At 48.3% G+C, this 26,473-nt stretch overlaps 1 protein-coding gene across 5 annotated transcripts in view; it reads right to left on the bottom strand.

Annotated features, from left to right (window-relative positions):
• Positions 1-3,697: 3,697 nt before the first annotated feature.
• Positions 3,698-26,473, bottom strand: part of slc20a2 (solute carrier family 20 member 2) — a 37,544-nt gene continuing 14,768 nt past the window's right edge. For 3 of the 5 annotated variants that reach the window (XM_068604714.1, XM_068604717.1, XM_068604716.1), the window contains exons 2-11: positions 19,826-20,387; positions 18,517-18,657; positions 17,439-17,524; positions 17,098-17,194; positions 16,707-16,826; positions 14,778-14,996; positions 13,756-14,395; positions 13,183-13,368; positions 9,225-9,309; positions 3,698-5,548 (exon numbers count right to left, since the gene is read on the bottom strand). In XM_068604714.1, the coding sequence (XP_068460815.1) occupies positions 5,384-5,548; positions 9,225-9,309; positions 13,183-13,368; positions 13,756-14,395; positions 14,778-14,996; positions 16,707-16,826; positions 17,098-17,194; positions 17,439-17,524; positions 18,517-18,657; positions 19,826-20,114 (2,028 nt within the window). In that variant the 5' untranslated portion in view covers positions 20,115-20,387 and the 3' untranslated portion in view covers positions 3,698-5,383. Of the gene's footprint in view, positions 5,549-8,548; positions 8,634-9,224; positions 9,310-13,182; positions 13,369-13,755; positions 14,396-14,777; positions 14,997-16,706; positions 16,827-17,097; positions 17,195-17,438; positions 17,525-18,516; positions 18,658-19,825; positions 20,388-25,959; positions 26,250-26,473 lie in introns of those variants that run through there. The other 2 variants (XM_068604715.1, XM_068604718.1) reach the window with 2 other exon arrangements.

Here is a 26,473-nt window from a genome sequence, read left to right as displayed (position 1 = left end):
GCTGTGAGGTCACTGGGTGCTTTTCGAATCTGCCGTCGGTGACGTGTCCGCCGGGTCCAACTTGTGTTGAGCCCTCCAGTGAACCCGTTCGTCATCCGGGGACGAGACCAGAGCCCGAGGCCTTTTTTTTATTATTTAATGTATTTTTAAATTTCAATGCCGTGCAGATTGATGTCATGATCTCATGAACCTGGGATGAATAATCTACGAGCTTTTTTTGGTGTATGGAAAAATCGAGTGAACGGTGCCAACGTGTCTTCGGCGTAAAGGTTGTTTACTGATCACTTTTATTAAAGCCAGAAGGTTAAACGCAGGCAGAGATGAATGTCCTCTGGACTGAGCCGGTGATGTCATCGAGGGATTTATTATTAGATTTGAACTCCTGAATGTTGCAGACCCAATAATGAAAAATAAAAAAAAGAGGAAATTAATCTGGTGTCAGCCCTGAAGCTCACTTCTTAACTCCACATCTTCCCCAGAAGTCAAACTTTTATCACGCCGGCCGCCGCTGCCTCAAATGATGTCACTCGAGGCGCCGCTCGAGGCCGGACGCGACGACCAGGTGTGTGTTACCTACAAACGTGTGGAGGCCTCTCTGACTCGTAGGAAAAAACAGATTGTTTAATAAAAGGAGAAAGTCCAAAGGACTATTAGAATTATTCATGTTTCATAACCGCTTTCATTTCTATCCAATAAAAGATTTAAACGGTTCACTTGGACCTTTATTCTTTTGACGGCGTCATCTTATTCCATGATGGGCAGGTTATAAATCATCCCCAAATGCAATGTTGCAGAGATACACACATTTTAGAGGAAAGGGGCTAGAGAGAGGTTTGTTTTCCAGTCATCGGTCATTCTTTTGTCCCAAAAATGTTCTGTTTTGTTTTGTCTCGTCTCAGAAAAGCGCTTCATAAGATTAAAGTATTATTATTATCAGAGAGGTCGATGTAACTGCATTCTCTACACACCACAAATTACACTTAAAAAGTCACCACAAACCACACGCTCGGTGTAAGTGGACTTCCTCACCACACACACACACACACACACACGCGATTTCTCACGCTGAAGAGGCCTCTGTTGTCGATTACGACACACACAAGATGAAGCCCCGCCTCTCGGCCTCCAGAGGAGACGTTTCCCCCGTTGAGCGTCCAATGGCGTCGCTCGCTGCGTGAACTTTCCTCTCAGCGTCGCTGCAGAGAGACTTCCTAAATCAAAAGCCCGGCGCGGGACGGGCCGCGGCGCTGGGAACCTGCGACGTGGAGCCGGGGGCCCGAGTCCGTGAGTTATGATCGCAGCTCAGGAAGCTTAAACAACCGCCTGAAAGGATCCATCCTGTCTGCTGGAAGAGGTTCATGTGGGAAGAGCATGCATGCAAAAGAGTGTGTGTGTTTAGTGTCATCTGTGTGTGTGTGTGTGTGTGTGTGTGTGTGTGTGTGTGGAGGAGGGGGGGGGGGGGGTAAATGTATGCATCTACACACATATAGTAAGCATCTTCTCTCTAAAATGAGACACAACACAGAGGAATTCAGATATTCTTTGTAATTTTAATTCCCATAAATCTGTTTAAATGCAGACATTTTTTTTTGTACTCACTAAAATCTTAAATAAAACATTACAGTACGATATATGCAAATCAGAAGAGCTTTAAGATTTTGTAGAAGCAGGCTACAGTTTCTTTTGATTTATTCTTTTTATGCATTCATTTGTTTGTTTGTTTATTTATTTTTTCAAACTGTTTGACAGACCGGACAGTTAAAGATAGCAGTAAACAGCAAAGAGACAACACAGAGCTTGTAAGCGCCTGCAGGCCGGCCAAGGAGCCAAGGAGCCAAGGAGCCAAGGAAGCGGACCAGAACACTGACGCCCCGCCGCCTGCTGGTTCCCAATCGGACAGGAGAGGGCGCTGTGAGAACTAAGGTCGAACAAAGGTCACGACAACTGTCCGAGCGCAACAGAAGCGCAGCGGCGCCCCCTTTCAGAGGCTCGGCGGTCCGATACCGACGGACGGGACGGAAAAAAAGAGAAGAAAAGTGTTGAACCGCGCCCTCTAGTGGCCGCGTCCGCAGTCGCACGCAAACATTATTTTTTTGGGGACAATTAACAAAACTTTGAGCATCGTAATTATCGTCTTCCGGGATGAAACAGTTTCATCTGAGATATTTGGCCTCAACGCGGTTCTTTTACTCTTTCAATCAGTCCAACTTTATAATAATGCATCACTTTATGAATGAGTCAGAAGACTTTTTTTTTTTGCGGCCTCGAGGCGGGTTTGAAGTGGGCGGGGCTCCGTTGAAAAAAAATGTCACGTGTTGTTTTGTGCACCAATCAGAGACATTTGAATCAAGGTTGTCAAAACCTTATTAGCCGACATTCCCGGCGTTTAACTGTGAAGAAATAACGCCTACTTTTAATCCGATTATCATCGCGTAACGCCGTAAAGAAACACTGAACGCGCGTTAGCTGCTGCCGATCAAATTAGTCGCGCGACAGTTTGATGCGTTACAATCTGACGCGTTTAACGTCGTCACCGTCTTCACTTTTTTCCTCCCCGTCTTGAGCAGCGCATGCATCCCATTTGGCTTATCAGGACAGAGAATGCATGGAAACACACACAAACACACACACACACACACACAAGGGGGGAGGAAAAAGACAGCGATATATAAGACAAACCGCAGAACCGTACTCAAGTTTCTACGACGGTTCTAGACGGCATCGTCGGATGCAGTCTGCCGTAAATACTGCGGTTGCATTTTTTTTTTGCTGAATGCGTGCCAGTCTGGCCTTTTCTCTGACCCACAATGCTTTGCGCAAGCGGAGCTACGAGACCAGAGGCTAACGGTGCGAGGACGCTAACGGCGCGACGAAGCCGCGCAGCTGCCGACCGAGCGGGTCAACTGAACGTGTTCACGGGGTTTTTGTTTTCTACATTTTATTTTGTTTTAGCGTCGCGTGAGATTCGTCGCTAACGCTCCTCGTGGTTCGCTTGTCAGTTACCGAGTTGCAGATTTTAATATATATATATATATATTTTTTAGAGACTTTGCCTTCGCAGTTCATGATCGAAAAGCGGTTCTATAGGGAAACAAAATTACAAAGTGTTTTTCCATCTAAAAATTCCAAAGAAAATACCAAAAAAAAGAGGTAATTTTCATAAAAATTTGATTAATTGGCAGCCGGCATGTCGACCGACCGACCGAACGGGGCTTGGGAGGAAGCGTGGCGGCGCTAGCGCTAGCGTGGCCAGCGTTGCGGCGCTAGTGTGGCGGCGCTAGTGCTAGCGTGGCGGCGCTAGCGTGGCCAGCATGGCGTGGCCCTCCGGTGTTTGGAGGCGGACTCAGTGTCACGGGACTCCGATAGCAAACTAGCCCCTCCCCCCTCCACCCACCCTCCCCCCTCCCTCCCCCGCAGTGCTCCGGAAGCTCGCCCCGGGTTAAAACTCAGATATGGTAGAAAAATATATCGTCTTGATGAGATTCCTCCAGTCGTTCTCTTCGTTACTGAACTGCAGCCACATGTCAACACATTGTAGTAGCAGAGTAAAGTGACAGGGATCATGATTACAACTCCTACAACAACAACAACAACAACAAGTCATCACTCTCTCTCTCTCTCGCTCGCTCGCTCGCTCTCTAGACACTTCAGGTTATTTATGTTTTTTTTACTTGCACTTAAAATAAAAAAAACATGGTTAATAGTTCCGTCTTTCATTGGCATCATTAGGCAACGGTTTTTATTTATTCCAGATACTCTACAATATGTTACCATGTAAACACCACAGTACTTCATTATTTGACCGTATCTGCACAAAGTAAAACATGTTACATGTTACAAGGCAAGTGGCTACTTAAGCATAGATTTGTTCAAAAGAAAATTAGGAGAAAACACACAACAAGAACAAAAAATAATTAAAAAAAGAGACCTTGCAACACCTGGCATGAAGTTTGTTCCAATAAAAATAAAATAAAAGAATAAAACGCTGTCGACTTTGTTCTTCTAGAGGTCAGGTGACCTTGTTAAAAAGCTGGTGATGATCAGTACTAAACCCCCTGATACCCGCTTCACTCAAAAATAATGATCTGAAGACGACAAGTCTTGTGATATATCTGACACACACACACACACACACACACACACACACGCACACACACTTGATACACAGCGTTTGGGTCGGTGCGGACCGCGGCGTGGACGGTGTGGCGCTCCGTCGTCGGCTACAAAAAAAAACAAAAAAGGCAAACGGATGAAGATATGAGAACGTGGACGTGTGTGCGTGTTGGAAATCTTTTTTTTAAAAATATCTTTAAACTTTACAGTTTAATATGTTCTTTAATTGATACGACAGCCTGTGTGTGTGTGTGTGTGTGTGTGAGTGCGTGTGTGTGTACTCTGGGATGAAACACACTGTATGATATGACATCATGAAGAGCCCCTCCCTCCCTCCCTCCCTCCCTACATTAAAAACAAACCGTAAAACCTCACCCTGAAACTCTTTAAGCACAGTATTTACAGTACAAATTACAGTATATTACATCATTAAAAAATATGAGATCCATTTCTAAAAACGTACAGGAGCTCCCGACCAAGAAAAAAAAACAACACAAAGAATAATCAACTCCTTTAGCGAATCAGGTTTCTGTGGCATCACGTGAACGAGAAAACAAAGAAAAAGCAGAGCGACAATCCCTCCACCTCCTCTCTCTCTCTCTCTCTCTCTCTCTCTCTCTCTCTCTCTCTCTCTCTCTCTCTCTCTCTCTCTCTCTCTCTCTCTCTCTCTCTCTCTCTCTCTCTCTCTCTCTCTGGCCAGCGAGATGATGGATGAGTTGGTTCACTGCACGCGCATCTTTTCTTCCTCTTCTTCTTTTTGTGTTTTTTTACTTTAAAAGCAAGCCGCAACACGACAAACACACGTGATCCGCTACAGCGATATGTACAGGGTCGCTTGTTTTCTGGCCTTCTGGAGCGCTGACGTCTCACTGCAGCTTCAGGTTCTTCTTCTTTTTTTTTAGTTTAACTCGTGATTTTTGTTCTTTTTTTTGTTGAAGAGTTAACGGAGGGGGAGGAAACCTCCCGTCGTCGCCCGCAGGGCTCAGGGACACGTTGGCTGCTCGCTTTCTTATGAAGAGAATAAATACGAACCGATCAGAAAACCCACGAGAGGCAAAAACAAAAAAAAAAAAGAGATCACACGAACCAAACGCCCCTCCTCTCATCCCCGTCTCTCTCCTTCCTCACTCTCTCCCTCGCTTCGTCTTCCTCCTCCGTTTTCTGTACCTCTCGACACTCGAGCTTGGATTCATTTTAACATTTTTTACCCGAGTGTCTCTCTCTTCTTCTTCTTCTTCTTCTTCCTCGTCCTCCTCCTCTTCCTCGTCCCTCAGACGAAGGGCAGGATGCCGTAGACGAACAGCGCCATGACGGCGGCGCTGAACAGGCCGGCCACGGGCACCGTGACGAACCACGCCAGGAAGATGTTCCTGAAGAGGCGCCAGTCCACCGCCTTCTTGGAGCGGATCCAACCCACGGCCACGACCGAGCCCACCTAGAGGGGGAGGGGAGGGGGAGGAAGAGGGGAGGAGGGGGGAGAGGAGACAAATCAGCAGCAGCAGGACACAACGCTTCAAAAACAAAGTCAAGACACTGAAGAGCTGCAGGTCGATGAGGCTCGTGTGTGTTTGCCGTTCAAGCGTCTCGTATGTTCTAGTGTTCGTCCATCGAGCTCTCTGTCATGTGTGTGGCCTTTAAGGGTATTTAGGACTAAAAAAAGGACAAAAAACTACACATACATCTTGCCTGTAGTGCTTTTTATCGGTCCAGATACTAAGCAACTCCCACCGAAACACTCTGGGCTGATAAAACGCTCTCCAGGTCAGAGGGAACAGTTTGGAGGTCGTTTAACTTTTAGCTGAATATTTCCTTCATATTCCCCGCGTTTCTGAGCAGAACCGAAAGGTCCACGAGGAAGTGGAGGAAAGGCCTCCGCGACAGAACCGGCCCGTGATCGGCCTTCAGCTCTTCATCCACCGGCTCGGGTTTCTGACACGTCCGCTAGTCAGAGCGAGCCCGAGTCGGATCATTAGTGCGTGTGGACGTCCGAGATCAGCAGGTCTGGTGTCCATTTTTTTTCTGTTTATAGCTGATTTTAAATCCTCTCTGCTCATGTCGGACGTCCACACGTGAACTCTTCTCTCACCTTTGTTCAGGTCATGAAATCAGAACAGTGGGATTTGGTGTTCGTGGACACGTGGCGGCGCGTCGGAGGGACACGTGCAGCGCAGGCCAGAGAAACACGAGACGCCCGCCGCCCCGCTGGAGACTAAATGTGGAAGGTCAAAAGCGGCGTCTCGCTCAGACGAGACCGCACCGAAAAAACCCTTCAGGGAGGGAAAAGGTCGCCGTCTGCTTCCCAGAAAGTGACTCTGCTTATTCCCTCCTTTGAGTGAGGATTCATTTAGCTTTATTCTGAAAATCCTGTGCGAAACTGAGACCTGAACTCTGCGGGCGACGTGGCGGTCGTTGTGTTTCTGGCGCCTGTAGAGCTTCTGGAAGGAAGCGTCACTGCACGCGTCCCACCGGCCGCCGCTCAGCTTCCTCTGCTCATCACCGGAGACGCTGCGAGGTGAAAGAGAACGCTGGAGCGAGACGAGAACTGAACGCCCGCCACTGCTCGCTGTCACACTCACGTTCACACTCATGTTCACACTCACTCACGTTCACACTCATGTTCACACTCATGTTCACACTCACTCACGTTCACACTCATGTTCACACTCACTCACGTTCACACTCATGTTCACACTCATGTTCACACTCACTCATGTTCACACTCATGTTCACACTCACTCATGTTCACACTCATGTTCACACTCATGTTCACACTCATGTTCACACTCACGTTCACACTCACGTTCACACTCATGTTCACACTCATGTTCACACTCACTCATGTTCACACTCATATTCACACGCATGTTCACACGCATGTTCACACTCACTCACGTTCACACTCACGTTCACTCACACTCATGTTCACACTCATGTTCACACTCACTCATGTTCACACTCATGTTCACACTCATGTTCACACTCACTCATGTTCACTCATGTTCACACTCACTCATGTTCACACTCACGTTGACACTCACACTCATGTTCACACTTATGTTCACACTCACTCATGTTCACACTCATGTTCAAACTCATGTTCACACTCACTCACGTTCACTCATGTTCACACTCACTCATGTTCACACTCACTCACGTTGACACTCACACTCATGTTCACACTCATGTTCACACTCATGTTCACACTCTCTCTTACGTTCACACTCACTCATGTTCACACTCACGTTGACACTCACACTCATGTTCACACTCACTCATGTTCACTCATGTTCACACTCTCTCGTGTTCACTCTCACGTTCACACTCTCTCACACTCTCTCTGGGAGATGTTGACAGATGTTGTTGGCTACTTCCTGAATTGAAAGTTACAGGAAGGAACTTTCGTTTCATTTGTTTTGGCGCCCCCTGTGGACGAGAGCGACCAGAGTGCCTTTAGGAAACCTCTCGTTTTACTGCCGCAGGGGTCCGACTGTCCGCTCGACAGTCGTGAGTAACAACTATAACAGAGACAACCAATCCTCTCTCTCGTGTGGAGAGGTGCGTATGAAATGAAGACTGCAACCAGTTCAAAGTTCCTCACAGTAACTTCAACTCAGACATCGTACTAAACGCTTTTCATGGACATCGTTAAAATGCAGATTTTGTCCAACAACGTCTGAGCATCTCCTCTCACCATCAGTAGATTTAACATTGGTGGCATGGCGGTTGATTATCTGAGGGTTTTAGGGACGGGATGAGGAGGGTGAGAGGAGGGAGTAAGGAATGGATGATGATGATGATGATGATGGTGGTGGTGACGTTTAGACAAATTGATCATCAGTAATTTAATACCAGTTTTGAGTCTCGTGCAGTTTCCCTTCAGCAGGTATTTTGGAAACATTCCCTCTAAACCACAAACACGTCAGGCTCCTCAAATCTCATCTTTTTCTTAAAGAAACTAAATAAAAAGCTGTTTTCACCAACACAATTTAACAATAAGCTGCATGTGTTACACTAAACTCCGTCCTCACACACTTCCACGAAAATATCACCTCTGTTCTTATCTGAAGCCTGTCTGTTAAATATATAGAGAGTTAGCTTAGCTTAGCATAAAGCGTGTAAACAAGAGGAAACCGGTTAATTGTTACCTGCCGCACTATTTCTCACCTGGAAGCAGTAACTCCCTCCAGTCTCTACTGATCACACGACATTATATTTCATTACCTGACACTTTTATCCAAAAGCAACTTTTTCTACAGGCTCCGCCTCGATATACCGCCGAATATCTAACAAAACTCAAATGTTCTCATCTCCGCTGCCGTGGGGGAAACTGCAGGAGGAAAATCAAAACCGCGACTGCACGAGTCGAGTGATTGACGGTGGCGATTGTGAGCTACGGGTGAAGCGGGGGCGGCTTCACCATCAATGACACCAATACCTTGCAGTGGGTGGAGCTTATTGGGATGCCCACATTAGACGCAACGAGCACTGTTAACGCGCTCATTACTTCAATGCAAAATCCGCTGCGAAGACAGATGAGTGGAGAGACACAGAGAGAGGTGGAGAGGGGTAAATAAAGGAGTGGGCAGGTGGGGTTTTTTGGGAGGGGGTGGGGGGGGAGGAGTCCTGTAGGTCAATCACAGGAGGTCAGGACCTACACACCAAAACCATGCTGCCGTGCTGAAGGGCAATAACAACACAGAAGAGAGCTGGTGGGAATGAAGCACAGGATGAGACACCATGCTGATGATGGTAGAGTGTGTGTGTGTGTGTGTGTGTGTGTGTGTGTGTGTGTGTGTGTGTGTGTGTCTGCCACGTCTTCAGGCCTGGATCCGAGGTTTCCTGGAAAAGAAACCGGGGAGAGAGGGAGGAGCTACACACTGCGGCGGCGGCGGCGGGCCGGAGAACAACTCCAACTGTTTGTAATCGGGAAAATATGTTTGTTTTTTTGTGCGTCTTTTTTTTTAATTGAGGTGTTGTCGACCCGGTGAACCACCGGGAGGCAGTGTGAGCTCCCTCTCCCCCTGGGTAAAGGTGCCTGTTGGTGGGAGGGGTGAGAGGGTGAGAGGGTGAGAGGGTGAGAGCCCGGCTGGTCGCGGGCCGCTCGCTCATACCTTGCAGTGCGTGGTACTGACAGGGATGCCGATATTGGAGGCAAACACCACTGTGAGTGCAGAGGCCAGTTCAATAGTGAATCCACTGTGGAAAGGGGGGAGGAGAGGAGGGGAGGAGGGGGGAGGGGACAAAGAGACATCCTTCATTGTAAAGTCTGGGTGGTGCAGCTGATGGCGGCACGGCCCATCGCTCATACAACACAGTCAGAGAACGACTCTTCAAAGAGGCTCTACACACAAAACATATGGCGGTCACACACTTATCTGTCTGTGAAACACACACACACACACACACACACACACACCACCCTGAGATGGAGAAACCTGCAGATTACACAGAACAAAAAGTGAGAGAGCAGAGAGGACGACGCTCACGCTGAATTCGTCGCGAACGAGAAAAAAAGGAGGCGACGACTTTCACAGACGAGTTCTAGTTATTTTACTTGAATCCTGAACTCGAACCGCCGACTAAAAGGAAGATTAGGACCAGAGTGAGATGTCCTGGTGAGCTTTGGAGGGGAGGAGGGAGGAAGTGAAGGAGGGAGGAGAGAGGAAGCTAGGGAAAGAGAGAGGGGAGTCAACAGGATGATCACGCAACTGGAACACAGCGTTTGAAAATCCCTCTCTCTCCCTTCCTTCTCTCTCTCTCTCTCTCTCTCTCTCTCTCTCTCCCTCTCTCTCTCCCTCCTTCCCTCCCTCCCTCTCCTCCCCCTCTCCGCAGAAAGACAGCGTAGTTGTCATGAAGGAGGGAAGAACAGCAAAACATTTCGTAAAGTCTCAGGAAGAAATATCATTTTTTTTTTTTTAATCTGGCAGCCGTATTTGGAGAGCAATTGTTTTCCTCTTTGGGCGAGTGAATTATCTGTTTACTATATTTTATTTCACCTACTTTTTCTTTCTCAACGTGTTGTGTAACGCAGTGTGTGTCTGTGTGCTCTGCATGTTCTCTTGCATTGTGCAAATATTTAAGATAAGACTGAAAGACGAGTGGAGTTCGGCCCTTCGCCTGGAAACTTTTCCGACCAGTCGAACACGTCTCCTGCTGGGAAAGTCTGACACACACACACACACACACACACACACACACACACACACACACACACACCCTTTAACTACACATACACACACACACACACACACACACACACACCCTTTAACTACACATACACACACACACACACACGCACACACACACACACACTCCCTTTAACTACATATACACACACACACACACACACACACACACACACACACACTCCCTTTAACTACACATACACACACACACTCCCTTTAACTACACATACACACGCACACACTCTCTCCCTTCACCTACACACACACTCCCCCATCACCTCTCCCTTTACCCCCCCCCCCACACACACACACACACTCTCTCTTCCCCTACACACACTCTCCCTTCACCTACACACACTCTCCCATCACCTACACACACTCTCCCTTTACCCACACACACACACACACACACACACACACACACACACACACACACACACACACACACACTCTCTCTCTTCCCCTACACACTCTCTCCCTTCACCTACACGCACACACACACTCTCCCTTCACCTACACACACTCTCCCTTTACCCACACACACTCTCCCATCACCTACACACACTCTCCCTTTACCCACACACACTCTCCCTTCACCTACACACACTCTCCCTTTACCCACACACACTCTTTTCCCCTACACACACTCTCCCTTCACCTACACACTCTCTCCCTTTACCTACACACTCTCTCCCTTTACCTACACACTCTCTCCCTTTACCTACATACACACACACACACACACACACACACACACACACACACACACACACACACTCTCCCTTCCCCTACACACACCTGTGTGAGCGTCTCAACCACACGAGCTCGACACAAAGACTCGCTGATCTGCAGCAGTTCGTCCCCGTGGGGGTCAGGATGAACATCCACACATAAATTATTTAGAAAAGAGCCGCTGCTCGGGCCTCCGACTCCAGACACACAACTACGCCCACACTGTGCCGCCCTCGCCCACACAACTACGCCCACACTGTGCCGCCCTCGCCCACACAACTACGCCCACACTGTGCCGCCCTCGCCCACACAACTACGCCCACACTGTGCCGCCCTCGCCTACACAACTACGCCCACACTGTGCCGCCCTCGCCCACACAACTACGCCCACACTGTGCCGCCCTCGCCCACACAACTACGCCCACACTGTGCCGCCCTCGCCCACACAACGACGCCCACACTGTGCCGCCCTCGCCCCCAAAACGAGCCTCTTTTGTCCGAGCGATGCTTGGAAACAGACACGGAGGAGGACAAGAGGGCCTTTTGGAAACGGCAGAACCGGATCAAATCTGTCTCCGAGTCCTGGCAAAAAAAAACAAACACAGAGCCGGTGATGGAAAGGGGGCGATTAGGAAAGAAAGAAAGAAAAGAAAAGGAGGCGCAGAGCGAGAGAGGGGCCGAGGAGAAAAGGGATGAAATGGAGACAGAGGGAGAAGTAATGAGAGCGGGAACAAGCGCTGAAGATTTAGAGGTGGCGATGAAAGAGGACGATGGGGGGAGAAGTGAGGGCGAGAAGAAGAAGAAGAAGAAGAGGGTTAACCGCAAAATTAGATTTACCGGAGAGGGTAGGAAGAAGAAAAGAGGAAGAGAGGAAGAGAGGAAGAGAGGAAAGAGAGAGAGACGCAGTCAGACTGGCGTGCCTCCCCGCCGGGTGGAGAAGAGAAGTTCCCACTGAGCCCCTCCCTCACCCTCGCCGCTCCACTTCTCCTCACCCAGACTGCCAAACAACTTCCTGTTACCCTGTGTGATGTCCCCGCGCACACACACACACACACACACACACACACACACACACACACACACACACACACACAGACACACACACACACACAAGAACTTGGGATAATTAGACTGCAATCTGCACGCTTGCGTGCGCGTACAGCACATTCACCGCACGGCGACCTGCAGGCGGAGAGCCTCGCTTTGCTCCGGCTGACACGCAACCCTACTGAACACGCAACCTTGGCAGACACACAAACACACACGCACACAGAGAGAGGGAGAGATGCACACACACAAGATCGATCGGGAACGAAGGAGGGGCGGCAGCGCTGCGTGATGTCCCATGCTGAGGTTGCGGGGACGCCGTGCCCTCTGGGTAAACGCGCCGCGCTGCGAAAGACGACTTATGTATTCAGAGCGGTTACGCAACAAGGTGGAAGGGGCGAGCGACAAACAGAGAGAGAGAGAGAGACAGAGAGACAGAGAGAGAGAGAGAGAGAGAGAGAGAGACAGTATCCGTTCCGGCTTCGTTCTCTCTGGATTTCTACACAAAACAGTAAAGAATTAGTTCACTTTCAAAGTGTAGGAAAAGTAAAGTTATATTGTTTAGTACTCAGGATGTATTCATGAAGTCTGGGGAGAAAAAACATTTAAACTTTTACTGCTTCTACTGCCCGTAATCACAAAAACAAATACAGAAAAGGTCGTCCCGTCTTCACGAACGGGACTATTTCGAATGCAGCCGGCATAGAAAACCGGTATTATATACTGTGTGTGTGTGTATATATATATATATATATATATATATATATATATATATATATATATATATTAGAACCGTGTACTTGCAGGTTCCTCGTGCAGAAAAAGGGCCGTTTGGCCGGAAGTGGGAAGCGGAGGCCACCACACGCTCCAGACTAACGGCATCGATTAGTTGTTAACATTTAACAGCCTTATTAAACGTGTGTGTGTGTGTGTGTGTGTGTGTGTGTGTACAGAAACACTCACCAAGGACGTCGCTCCACCGGATGTCCAGCCTTATTGGAGGTTAGTCTCTCTCTTATCCAGTTCCTTCCCTCTCGCTCTTGCCCCCCCCCCCCTTTTCTCCCCCTTTCTCCTCCCCCCCCTCCCCTCGTGGTGCCGTTCTCACCTTGAGGGCGTGATGGGCGTCAGGTCCTTCCCCATGGTCTGGATGACGCGGCGGCCCCACACCCACAGGCCGGCGCAGATGCCGATGCCGCCGTAGAACAGCAGCCAGAGCGGGGTGGCGGCGTCCTGCATCACGCCGCCCTGGTCGTAGATCATCCACAGCGCCACCAGAGGCCCGATGGCGTTACTGCAGGAAGGGGGAGGGGTGAGGAAATCGAGGGTGACTTCAGGCGTCCGCCTCTAATATTCACTGAACGAAGACGGTTTCCCTGTGCTTGTGCGCGCAAATGTTGTACTTTCATCCGCTGCTAGCTCTTGGCTAGCTTTCCGCTAACTCCCTGCTAGCTCCTGGACAACCACCGCGAAGGTAGCGGGACCAGCCCCGGCTCGACGCCCGACTCGGGCAGCGGGGACGCGGGCAGTAGCAGCTAGCGGGGAGCTAGCAGCAGCGCTAGCTTGCTACAACGGGGACACCCACTGAAGGGAGGAGCGGCTTGTCACCCGACTTTCACGGAGTATATTCACACACACACACTCACACACACACACATCAGCTGACAGCAGGAGGCAGCACCTGACATCGTTGCCTCCGTGGGCGAAGGAGCCAAAGCAGGCGGTGAGGATCTGCAGGAAGTGGAAGAGCAGGAAGACTTCGGGCTTGTCCTTCTCCTCGCTGTCGTCGTCCACCAAGTCCTCCAGAGGCACGGGGGCCGGCGCCCCGTCGTCGTCCTCCAGCTCGGTGGCCAGCTTCATCTCCACGCCGCCCTCGTCCGCCTCGATCTCCGCCTCCGCCACGGCGTTGCAGTACGACGAGTAGCTGTCGTAGCGCACCCGCTTCTTGGAGTAGGACACGCTGTTGCTCCGGCCGCCGCCACCGCCGCCCTCCCCCACCAGCTTCTCGCTGTCGTCGCGGGACTCGGCGCGGACGAGCGGCTGCACGGGCATGCCGCATATGGCCGCCGTGTAGCAGGTGTAGCTGTTGTTGCGCCGCAGCAGGCGGTAGTTGTTGTCCGGCTGGCCGGCGTTGGAGGCCGAGCTGTCGTCCATGCGGCCCATGTGGATCTTGTGGAGCAGGTCCTTGTACAGGCCCGAGTCCTTGTGCACGGTGTGGTACACCTGCCCGTCGCTGCGCACGTGGTTGTGGGCGTCGAAGCTGAAGCTGCCGTTGGAGAGCGGCGACTTGAGGCAGCCGTTGGTCATAGAGTGCGTGCGGCCTGGGAGAGAGGAGCTAGCATCAGATCAGCTAGCATCAGGTCAGCTAGCATCAGGTCAGATAGCATCAGATCAGCTAGCGTCAGATTAGCTAGCGTCAGATCAGCTAGCGTCAGATCAGCTAGCATCAGATCAGCTAGTGTCAGATCTGCTAGCATCAGGTCAGCTAGCATCAGATCAGCTAGCGTCAGATCAGGTAGTATTAGATCAGGTAGCGTCAGATCTGCTAGCATCAGGTCAGCTAGCATCAGATTAGCTAGCATCAACTCAGCTAGCGTCAGATCAACAGAGCCACAGATAAGTGATCTGCTGCCACATCTGGAGTTTATAATAAAACATATATATATAATAATAATAATAATAATAATAATAATAATAACGTACCGTACGCCCTGCCGTTGGGCAGGATGCTGCCCCCGTTGGCCGGGTTGGTGAACTCCCCGTTGGACTCGGCGCCGCCCCCCGTGAGCGGCAGCACGGCCTCGTCGCTGCCCTTCGCCCCCGGCAGCTCCTTGAACACGGGGCTCTCCTCCTCCTCCTCGGGGATCTTGTCCAGGCTCTCGTCGGAGATCCTGGAGAGGGCCTGCTCCTTCTTTAGGCGGCCTGCGAGGAGAGCTCGGGTCAGAACACGACTAGTGCTGGTACACGGCGGCCGTCTGTTCGAATATTTACGAGACAGACGTTTTACATTTAGAGTCCGACAGCAATGCTGGTGGAAAAAGACAGAAAAAATTATCCGGATTATTTCCAATTATGGCAAACCATAATGCATTAGGAGCTTCAACCCTTACCCATAATGCATTAGGAGCTTCAACCCTTACCCATAATGCATTAGGAGCTTCAACCCTTACCCATAATGCATTAGGAGCTTCAACCCTTACCCATAATGCATTAGGAGCTTCAACCCTTACCCATAATGCATTAGGAGCTTCAACCCTTACCCATAATGCATTAGGAGCTTCAACCCTTACCCATAATGCATTAGGAGCTTCAACCCTTACCCATAATGCATTAGGAGCTTCAACCCTTACGCCTAATGCATCAGGAGCCGTAACTCTTACCCATAATGCATCAGGAACCTCAACTCTTTCCCATAATGCATCAGGAGCATCTTTCCCATAATGCATCAGGAACCTCAACTCTTTCCCATAATGCATCAGGAGCATCTTTCCCATAATGCATCAGGAGCCTCAACTCTTTCCCATAATGCACCAGGAGCCTCAACTCTTTCCCACAATGCACCAGGAGCCTCAACTCTTTCCCATAATGCACCAGGAGCCTCAACTCTTTCCCATAATGCACCAGGAGCCTCTTTCCCATAATGCACCAGGAGCCTCAACTCTTTCCCATAATGCACCAGGAGCCTCTTTCCCATAATGCACCAGGAGCCTCTTTCCCATAATGCATCAGGAGCCTCAACTCTTTCCCATAATGCACCAGGAGCCTCTTTCCCATAATGCACCAGGAGCCTCTTTCCCATAATGCACCAGGAGCCTTGACTCTTTCCCATAATGCATCAGGAGCCTCAACTCTTTCCCATAATGCATCAGGAGCCTCAACTCTTTTTCCCCATGCTGCATTGCAGTAATATCAACAATAACTAATCAACAATAACTAATGAGAACAAACTTACCGTAACACTCCATCAGCTGATCCAGACTAATCCCAGTGTTGACTGACCTCATGCCCCCCCCCCCCCCCTCTACCTCCCCCACCCCCCTCTTCCTCCCCAAAAACACCCCTTGGTACAAACACAAGCAGCGATTTCCAGATCAGGAACCGAAGCGTCGCCTTTAAGCCGTCAGCATTCAGAGTTCACGAGGCGTTGAGCAACAGGTCGAGAACACGTGAAGACAACACATTCACAGGACTTTTACTACACTTTTGGGATTTGATTTTTTCTCCAAGGTCTTTCTCCAGGCCTGGAAATAAGCATTTTTTAATTCCATGACTTTTCCAGGTTTGACTCCTAACCTCCGCCTGAAAGCGCTCTCCACTGCGGGGATGCGATCTTAAACCCCCTGATGCGTCTGGCCGAGTAATAAAAAAAAAAAAGCATCCGAGTGTCTGTAAAAGGGGAAAGAAGCGGCGCAGAGTTCAGCGGGTTTTTCTTTTTGGGGCTCTGGCAGACGCCCGGCGAGCAAACACATGCTCTGGCGCCGGAGGAGGAGGATGTGTTGTTTGTCAGGGTCAGAGAGCCGGGCTTTCAGATGCCGTGAGAAAGACTGGACACACACACACACACACACACACACACACACACACACACACACACACACACACACACACACACACACACACACAGATACCTACTTGCTATTTTCCTCCTCATCCAGGGACAGACCAAAAACCAGACCAGAGCTGCACAGATCAGCGACTCCACTAAAGTGATGAGGAAGATGGCCCACACCGGGAGCATCTGCAGCCCGAGCACTGCAATGAACACACACACAGAGAGAGACACACACACACACACACACAGAGAGAGACACACACACACGTCATAAGTAAAGAACATCTTGAGGAGTTTTTTTTCATAATTCACTCCTGTTAGACCTTCAGAAGGAATCTGGAGCGAGTGAGCGGCGCCGGTGACACCGAGGAGAATAAAGAACGGAGAATAAAGAACAAAGACTAAAGAACGGAGAATAAAGAACGGAGAATAAAGAACGGAGAATAAAGAACAGAGCGGCGAGACACTTACGCGGAGCTCCGGTGTACAAGATGGAGAACGTGTTGATCCCGATGGTGGAGGCGTAGAAGAGGGGCAGCGCTCGCAGGCCGTTGGGGACGGAGTCATCCTGCAAGGACACACACACACACACACACACGCACACACACACTTTACTGTGTGTGGTTTTGTTGCAGTACGTGTCACTGTGGTTAAAAACCACAGCTTCCTATCAGGAGTTCAGCTTCGGTCGTGGAAACCGCGAAAGCAGGAAGTGGTTCGGCATCAAGAGCCTGAGACGCCATGCGAGGTTCAACGTCTCCAGAAGGAGCAAAACTCGACAGGAGAAGACGTATTAAAAGCCGTGAGCTCACCTTGTTGAGGATGAAGTGTCTGATGAGCAGGAAGAGGACGCCGGACATGAGTCCAGAGAGCAGAGGGGAGATGAACCACGAGGACACTGCGGAGGAGAAACGGCCATTGAGAGTAGTGATCAGTATGTTATATATACACATTTTTTAAATATATATATATTTTTTAACCATCTTTCAACTGTTAAGGAACAACCAAGGGTCATACACATTCTGACCAATGGATTTCTAGGACTTTTAACCACATTTCAATGACTTTTAACCACATTTTCATGACTTTTAACCACATTTTCACAACTTTTAACCACATTTTCATGACTTTTAACCACATTTTCACAACTTTTAACCACATTTTCACGACTTTTAACCACATTTTCACGACTTTTAACCACATTTTCACGACTTTTAACCACATTTCCATGACTTTTAACCACATTTCCATGACTTTTAACCACTTTTCCATGAATTCAAACCAAATGTCCATCAGCAAACGTCGTGAAATGTGTGTGTAAACATTAAAAAGTGATAAAATGTAGTATTTAAACTAACATTGAGGATTCAAAGCATACAGTAAACCTTAAATGACACAAATGAATGAGAGACAATAGTTTGATTAAAAGATTAAACATTTATATAAATGCCTGTATGTATGCTGCTGATACTTTGAGCCTCTTTCTTTTAAAATCATATTAATTATTTCAAACTCAGCGTAAATGAACGCCATGAACACATGAATATAACACATTTACAGGACTTTTACTACACTTTTTGGATTTTTTAAGGCCTAGAAATAACCATTTAAACTTCCATGACTGTTGTTTTAATTACGCTGTAGTTTAAACACGGGTTCTCTCCCTCTTGTCGAGTTTATTTTACCACAAAGTGCGTCCTGCGAGTGATTCGACGCTCTTAAACGGAGAGAGGGAATCGGTGACTGCCGCTGTTAATGTGCATCACTGTGTAAAAAGGACTCGAGGGAGTCGTCCTCGCTGAAAACAAACTGCACCACAGACGCAGTCGGGGGGGTTTCGGACACGAGGATATGAAAAAAAAAACACACACGACGCGAGCTTCTCCTCACCGATCTTGACGAGCTGCATCCACTGCACGCCCCGGGTGCCGATGGCCACCATGGAGAAGCCGATGGTGGCGCCGACGATGCAGTGAGTCCCGGAGATGGGCAGCTTGAGGAAGGAGGCGATCAGCTGCCAGATGGCCGAGCCTGCGATCCAAGCAGAGGCACACACACACACATATCTCAGAAAAACACACTTTCACATCTGCAACAGTGTCGCTCTGCAAACATTTTGCTCGGGAAGTGGTGGGATCGCTCTGTCGTTTGCGTCACTGGATCGGAGAGCGGGATTACGGCCGCATGTGGCATCTTAAGTGCTGTTTGGGGATGCTAAATGGTTGCTTTCGGTTCGTCCCGAGGGAAACCGAGCTCAACCCCTAAAACCGCAGACGCCTATCCTCCGCTCGCGTTGACTGTAAACACCGCCGCGAAGAGACCTGAGCGCGAAATGAGAGCGCCCTCGACACGACGGAGTATTAGCAGCTGCAGCAGATAGTGATTTATATAAATAACCGAACGATCAAAAAGACAAATATCACTTTTATTTGAATCACAGGAACTCCAAAGCCTCACTGTCAGGCTGCGGTGGTTGTTTTTTCCTTCTTTCAAATCTATAAATAAGACATAAGACATGGATATAAACCGCATTGTGCCGTTTTCTCAGTTTTCTGTGAACCTGCAGGAAGCATTCCTCCTGTTGTCTAATCAAACCCAGAAGTTCAAACATGTTAATTCTGTATCAACGATACTCAAACGTTTTCCTGTCCGCGGCTCTTTTGGCACACCTGAAATTTGACGGCGACACAAAAGGAGATAATGTGATCATTAAATTGTCTGCCGTCTTCCTCTGAGGCGACGCGATGCCACGGTGCCGCTGTTAATGCGTCCTAACGCATTAACAGCAGCACCCTCCTAATAATCTGGAAAACAGATTATTAGGAGGGAGCTTTGAGACTTTAAAAAGGGACAAAACTCATTTTTTTAGAAGAAAAAGTGGTTTGGAAAAAAACAGAATGGATGATTTCCAAGATAACTTTTACCAACTGGAAAATATAACTATCTATCTCTCTACTATATATAGAAGATAGATAGACAGAAGATAGATAGATAGATAAAATATATATATATAAAGTTAGATAGATAGATCTATAACCAAAGATTAGAACCTTTCACTGGTTGCAGCTTCTCCAATGTGATGACTGTCTGCTTTCACCTCGTTTTAACGTCACTTTTAATTCATCATTTTGGCTTTTCAGCCCGCTGATCTTCCCCGATGTCACCGAGAAGGAAAGAAAAACGGTCGGGCGCGACTCACCGACCATGGCGCTGACCTCGCCCGCCATGAGCACGGGCACGGTCTCGTTGTACAGGTTGACGTCGATGATGCCCTTCCGGATGGTCTCCCCGACCTTGGCCCCCAGCAGCATGGAGCCCAGCGTCTCGAAGATGGAGGCCAGGATGCAGGCCTGCTTCAGCGTGACCACGCCGGAGCCCACCGCCGTGCCGAAGGAGTTGGCCACGTCGTTGGCGCCCACCGAGAACGCCAGCACGAAGGCCACGATGAAGCCGAGGATGACCATCCACAGGTACCCCTCCATATCCATCTTGATGGGATTTGTTGGTTTTTAAATCCAAGAGGAGGAAAAAAAACGCTCAAATAAAAATTTTAAAAAGCGCTTCTTAGCAGAGGGCTTGATGAAAGCCCAGGCCTCTTTTCTTTTTCTCCTTCGTCCCCTGGTTGTAAAGAGTTCGAGGGGAGAAGCCCGGCCGCTAACTAAGCGTTTGGAGCTCAGTCCAGAGACGGGAAGCTAGAGATGGCGGCCGCGGGGAGCATTCCATAGCGTAGTGCGAGACGGCCTGTCCACGCGACCCTTCACCTGCCGGAGAGGAGACACAAAGGGGGAACGACGGAGGCAGATTAGTGTCACGAGCCACGACGGCTCTTTATCAACATCTGACAACACCTCCCCAAAAATGGAAAGGGGAGGGGCCTGGAGTGAGAGAGGAGGAGGAGGAGGAGAGAAGAAAGAGAGTCAGGATGGAAGATGACAACGCAGAACCGGCTTTGATAAAGTGTCTCACACAGCAACAGCACAACATCACAGCCTGCACTTCAAAGCAATCAAATTCAGAGCGCTCAAGAGGGCCCCGCTGTTAGCGCCGAGACTATAAAAAGACCCGCGGCGTTTGAGGGGGGTGATATCGGGACGCCAGCGACACTTTTTCCCCGATATCAGAGTTATAACACTTTATCCGACGTCTGTGCCAAACACGCTTCTGTTTCACATGGCATCCCCTCCTCTCGCCACACTTTACTGAGTTCCCATGACAGAAGAGATATATATATATATATATATATATATATATATATATATATATATATATATATATATATATGGTAGGTATATCTCACTTTTACGTCTGACACAGTGATGCCAAAAGCACGATGTTCGAGCTCGTTGCGTCCCACCTCCCAGTCTTTGCTCTCTTCGAAGCCTCAGCAAAAAAATAAAGTTTTTGGAACAAGCTTCGAGAGTTCAGACAAATAGTGAAAGCTTTGCTGCAGTACAACATAATATAAAAAAAAGAAAAGTGCATGGGTTTAAGTTGAGACTGCAATGCAGTGAGAGAGCATCGTCTCTGATGATTTACTGGAGGGAGCTGTGTTGGGTCTCACCTCCATTAAGACGTTTATAAGGAAATTAGCAGGACTTTAACGGCTGTGACGTATTGCAAACATCCTTTCAGGTGTAAAAAGCTCTACATAAGTCATTAAGTCCATATATAGTCTGACAATACGCATGCGGTGTAAAGGATCAGTGGTTTGGATTGATCTGAGAATATGTGAATACGGAGCTTTTTGTTTTAAAGAAAACCTTCCAAAATCGTTGGTTTCAGCTACAATTTGCTGCTTTTTTGTTTTTTTTTAATACATAAACTAAACCCCGGAATCGGCAGACGTCGTCTTCGCCTGTAGGAGCTCGCAACGGATAATTCCAGTTGCTATTTTACGACTTTTTGACGATGAAACCGGTGAATCAAATCGTCCAGGAAGAGTCGCGGCTCTCGTTTTAAAGGGCGGACGGTCGATCTGATGGGAAAAGCGGATCTCGCGGCGGCTTCCCACGTCCCGGCGAAGTCAAACGAGGCGCATTTACACGCAAACGATCGGCAAACGGGCTCTAAGTGAGGAAGAGAGGACCAGGCCACCAACGCTGAAGCCTCTGGGGGTCCCAGAGAAACCTCCACACCACAAATGACTCTCTCTTTTGTCTCGGCCACATAATGAAAGTCGTTCACAGGGGGGTTAGTTAATAGCGTCGCATTTCCATTTTTCGGTGAGGCTAATTGTTGAATGTAAACAGCTTGTGGCGCATTCCCTGGGCATGAAGCGACTGCGTGCTCCCCATCGCGTGGGGACGGGCAGCTCCTTCCTAAAACAGCCCTCGGCCTCAGCTGGTATCCCGACCGAGAGCTCCATCTGGAACAGTTGAGGTCATGCACCGCTATTCTTTACCACAACACACACACACACACACACGCGATAATAACTCCATGCTTGGTCAGGTCTGCCCACGACCTCCCTGCAAAAGGATCTAGTAGCTAAAGAGACAATCTGAAATCGTTTCCCTCACATTACACTCAACAGATAATGGGTCAGTTCTTTGTTTTTGAGGCAAATTTACAAAAGAAAAAGACTTGAGTAAAGAAAATGATGCGATACTTCACTGATCCCTGAAGGGAAATTGTCTTTTCCCCCCTGCTTCCCATCCAGACTGAGAGCAGAGCGAAGGATCTTAAAGGTCTTACAGATTCAGAGTCTTCAGACGTCGGTCTAAGACTCTCAGGCTAGAAGTTCATATACAGAGTCATGAACTCATGTCCATCAGGATAAACTAATAACGTATGACCCAAATAAACAAGTCTCTGTCTGAAATGTATAATGCAATTAATATTTTAAGTGTGGTAGTTTATCAAAAATGCCACAATACGATACCGTAAGATATACCATAAAATAAAAATGACTGAAACGTTATCTTATTGGATAAAGTAGGTTGACAGGGATGGTTTGCAGTTGAAAAAAAGGTAATAAAGCGGAATATATCGCAATACTCAGCATATTGCAGTATCGTGATAATATTGCATCGCAATAATATCATATTGTGATAATATCGTATGACGATATTATCATCTTGTAATAATACTGTATTCTAACAATATTATATTGTGACAATATTGTATTGTGAAAATACTGTATTGTGATAATAGTGTACTGTGACAACATTGTATTGCGATAACATCACATTGTAATAATATCGTGATAACATTGCATCGTAACAATATCGTGTTGTGATAACGTTGTACCGAGATAATAGTGTACGGTGATAATATCGCATCGTGATAACATTGTATCGTGAAAACATCGCATGTGATAATATCATATCATGATAATATCATAGCGTGTTGATATCGTATCGTGATAATATCGTATGGCCATAACATCATGATAATATCGTATCATGATAATATCGCATCATGATAATATTGTAGCATGTTGATATTGTATCGCGATAATATCGTATCGTCATAACATCGTGATATCATATTGTGATAACATTGTGATAATATATCGTGATACGATAATACCATATCGTGATAACATCGTATCGTGACAACATCACGAGAATATGGCATCGTGATAACATTGTGATAATATCGTATCGTGATAACATTGTGATAATATCGTATCGTGATAACATTGTGATAATATTGTGTTGTGATAATATCGTATCGTGATAACATCATGATGATATCATATTGTGATAACATCGTCATAATCTTGTACCGTAATAACATCGCAACAATATTATACCGCGATAACACCGTGATAATATCGTACCGAGACAACATCGTGATAATATCGTATCGTGATAACATTGTATCATGATAACATCGTGATAATATCGTATCGTGATAACATTGTATCATGATAACATCGTGATAATATCGTATCGTTATAACATTGTATCATGATAACATCGTGATAATATCGTATCGTGATAATATCGTGATAGCATCGTATCGTGATAACATCATGATAATATCGTATCATGATAACATCGTGATAATATCGTATCGTGGGACTTCAGGTGATTCCCACCCCTACTAGTTTGTTACAAAGCTAAGAGAAGCCAGATGTACGGGCACGATGAGTGGCATCCATCTTTTCGTCTATCTCTGGGGAAACAAAAGGGAAGGAATGTTTGGCCGAGATGTCAAACTATTCCTTTAACTTCCTGGGATGGCAGGACACCAAAGTGCCCCGCGGGAAAATCAAGTAAACGTAACGCTCGTGTTACAAAACCCACCGTGAATAAAGGAACAGCAGAAACTAAGCTCCACAACGTCTCCAGCGCTGCTGGAGCGAGGAACACACAGCTTTGACCTTGAGAAGCAAATCAACAGCCGCATACGATCATTTTTTGTTACATTCAGGAACGTTTGTGTGTCTGTGTGTGTGTCTGTGTGTGTGTCGCTCACAAGGATGAGTCACTGGAACCTTGAAACGCCTTAAGAGTCTTTTGACTAAGATACATAGAGACGAAAAACAAGAAAAAGAGTTGTGTAAAATGTTACGCAACCGTCGCTAAGGTTGTCTTTTCAACCGGGTGAGAATGCGCGTCATGATTTATGCTGCTGGTCAGAAAAGATGCTTAAAATGGTCAAACGTTGAATTTAATTTACAAAAAAAACGGACGTCAACAGGGGTTTCTTCACCAGAGGGGAGAGGAGGGGACAGAGGGCATAAAGTATGACTTGAATAGTCGTTGTAGAAGTGGAGAGCGATGATACTGCGTCAGAGAGCACAACACGTAGACTTTCTCTTTATCTTCGCCTCCTTTCCGCTCAGAGGAATCTTCTCAGCTCCGGCGCTGTCCGAGGTGCTGAACCCGAGACCGCCGGGCCGAGCGGGAGCTGTCCGAGGTCGACCGCTCGCTGCGCACGCTCGACGCCGACATTTCACTCCACGCGAGCGAAAAAAAAAGGCCTCGGATTCTACCTGCCCAGGTGATTTCAGGGTTTTACGTGATATTCACTGTAATCGTGTTGTTTTTGGGTCATTGTGAACCTCCGTTTGTCTTATTTTGCCAATTTCTGTCACCGTTTGTGGAATACGACCTTTACTTTCCGCGGAAGCAGGCAGTGGCTTCATGTGGTCGTCCTGAAACCGCGAGGTGGCCGGTTCGATCCCCCATTAGTTTGCATGTCGAAGTGTCCTTGAGCAAGGCTCTGAACCCCTATATATGCTCCTCAATAGCTATGGATGGGTCAAACGCAGAGACCAAACGTCCTGAATGGATGTAAAAAGTATGAAATCAGACAAATACAGTTTCTTCTTCTCGTCAACACGTCAAAGTGCAGCTCAGCGCTGACATCGAAGTTGCTCCGAAAGGGCGGGCCGGCACCTCGCCACGGCAGAGGTGTGTGTGTGTGTGTGTGTGTGTGTGTGTGTGTGTGTGTGTGAGGCAAATCAAATTAGTTTTTTGTGCCGTGAGTGCGGTTTGTTCACCGCCTCAAACCGCTCTACTCAAAATAAAAAACCCTCGAAAGCGACGGACTCTCTGAGGCAACGAGCTCTTGAGGATTAATTCTGGCGGACACATTTTTTTCCTTCTTCCTGCGTGTGTGTGTGTGTGTGTGTACGTGTGTGTGTGTGTGTGTGTCAGGTGGTAAAAACATAATGAGTGCAGTGACTGACGGGTAAAAACAAGACCAGGCACCTCTACGTCCAGAGGACACATCCGCGGTTTTTAATGAGGGAACTGGTGCAAGTGCATGTGGAGAATATCAGCAAATATTTTCACTACGCAGCTGCATCACGTCCCGAACAGAGCATCGTTACCGAGGGTCACAACATCGACCTCTGGAGAAACGCCGCCGCCGCCGGCCGGCCGGTCGCGTCGTGCCGTGCGGCCGCTCGCTGCGTGAGCTTCTCTTCTCATTAATCTGCCCACGGAGATGCCGCTGCACCACAGCCGGCGCAGAAAAAACACACTGTCACGAGCTGCAGTCTGCATCGACACGCGGCTGCACGATCCGCGAAGAGACTCCCCCTCCTCCTCTTCCTCCTCCTCGTCCTCCTCCTCTCATCATCAGCTGGGCACAGAGCGAGAACATGCACGGCCGCGTCAGATCGGTGACTCACGGCCGGCAATCGCACCGTCGCCGCCGTCGGGCGATTGTTACACCGGCGGCGTACGCGGCCGCAGCGCGCGCCTCCAAGGACAACGGGGGCGCTCGCGTCTTCCAGAAAGTATGAATAAAATTTAAAAAAAGAGAAGAAAAACAACGACGGAGGGAGATGTGGTTACGCACGGCCCCGAGAAAAACAACGAGGGGAAGAAGGAGAAGAAAAGAAAGAAAGCCTTGGAAATGAACTCCACTCACCTTCACGTCTCCTCACGTCGGCGGAGAGGGTGAGAGAGAAAAGGTGGAGGGACAACGAGTGGATGTCAGAGACGAGGAATCGCGGAGGAACGACGAGGCAGAGAGAGAGAGAGAGGGATATTGGATAGATGGATAGAGAGCGAGAGAGATGAAATGGACAGGGGGAATAAAAAACGAGAGGGAAGCATGTGACGTGACAGCGGCGGCGGAAGAGGGGGATGGAATTCTGAGTGGAAAAGAACAGCTGATGACAGGAGGAGAGAAAAGAAGAGAGAGGCTTAGTGAGAAACTCAGCAGGTTGTGGCGCTGTTGCGAGAGAGAGAGAGAGAGAGAGAGAGACAGAGAGAGAGAGAGAGAGAGAGAGAGAGAGAGAGAGAGACGCAGCCAGCTGAGTCTAGACTGCCTCTTAAAAGGGAAGTATCCTCAATGGCGAGCGATGGGGGCAGCCAGTAAGAAAGAAGAAAGGAAAAGAAAAGGCACGCCGATGGATCAAGGGCATTCGGAGCGCCGGCGG

This window comes from Clinocottus analis, unplaced genomic scaffold (genome assembly GCF_023055335.1).
Source record: "Clinocottus analis isolate CAN_PGR_092001 unplaced genomic scaffold, fCliAna1.0.p SCAF_7, whole genome shotgun sequence".
Classification (NCBI taxonomy): domain Eukaryota; kingdom Metazoa; phylum Chordata; class Actinopteri; order Perciformes; family Cottidae; genus Clinocottus; species Clinocottus analis.
Note: the sequence above shows the minus strand (reverse complement) of the source record. Positions and strands in the feature narration are given on the sequence as shown.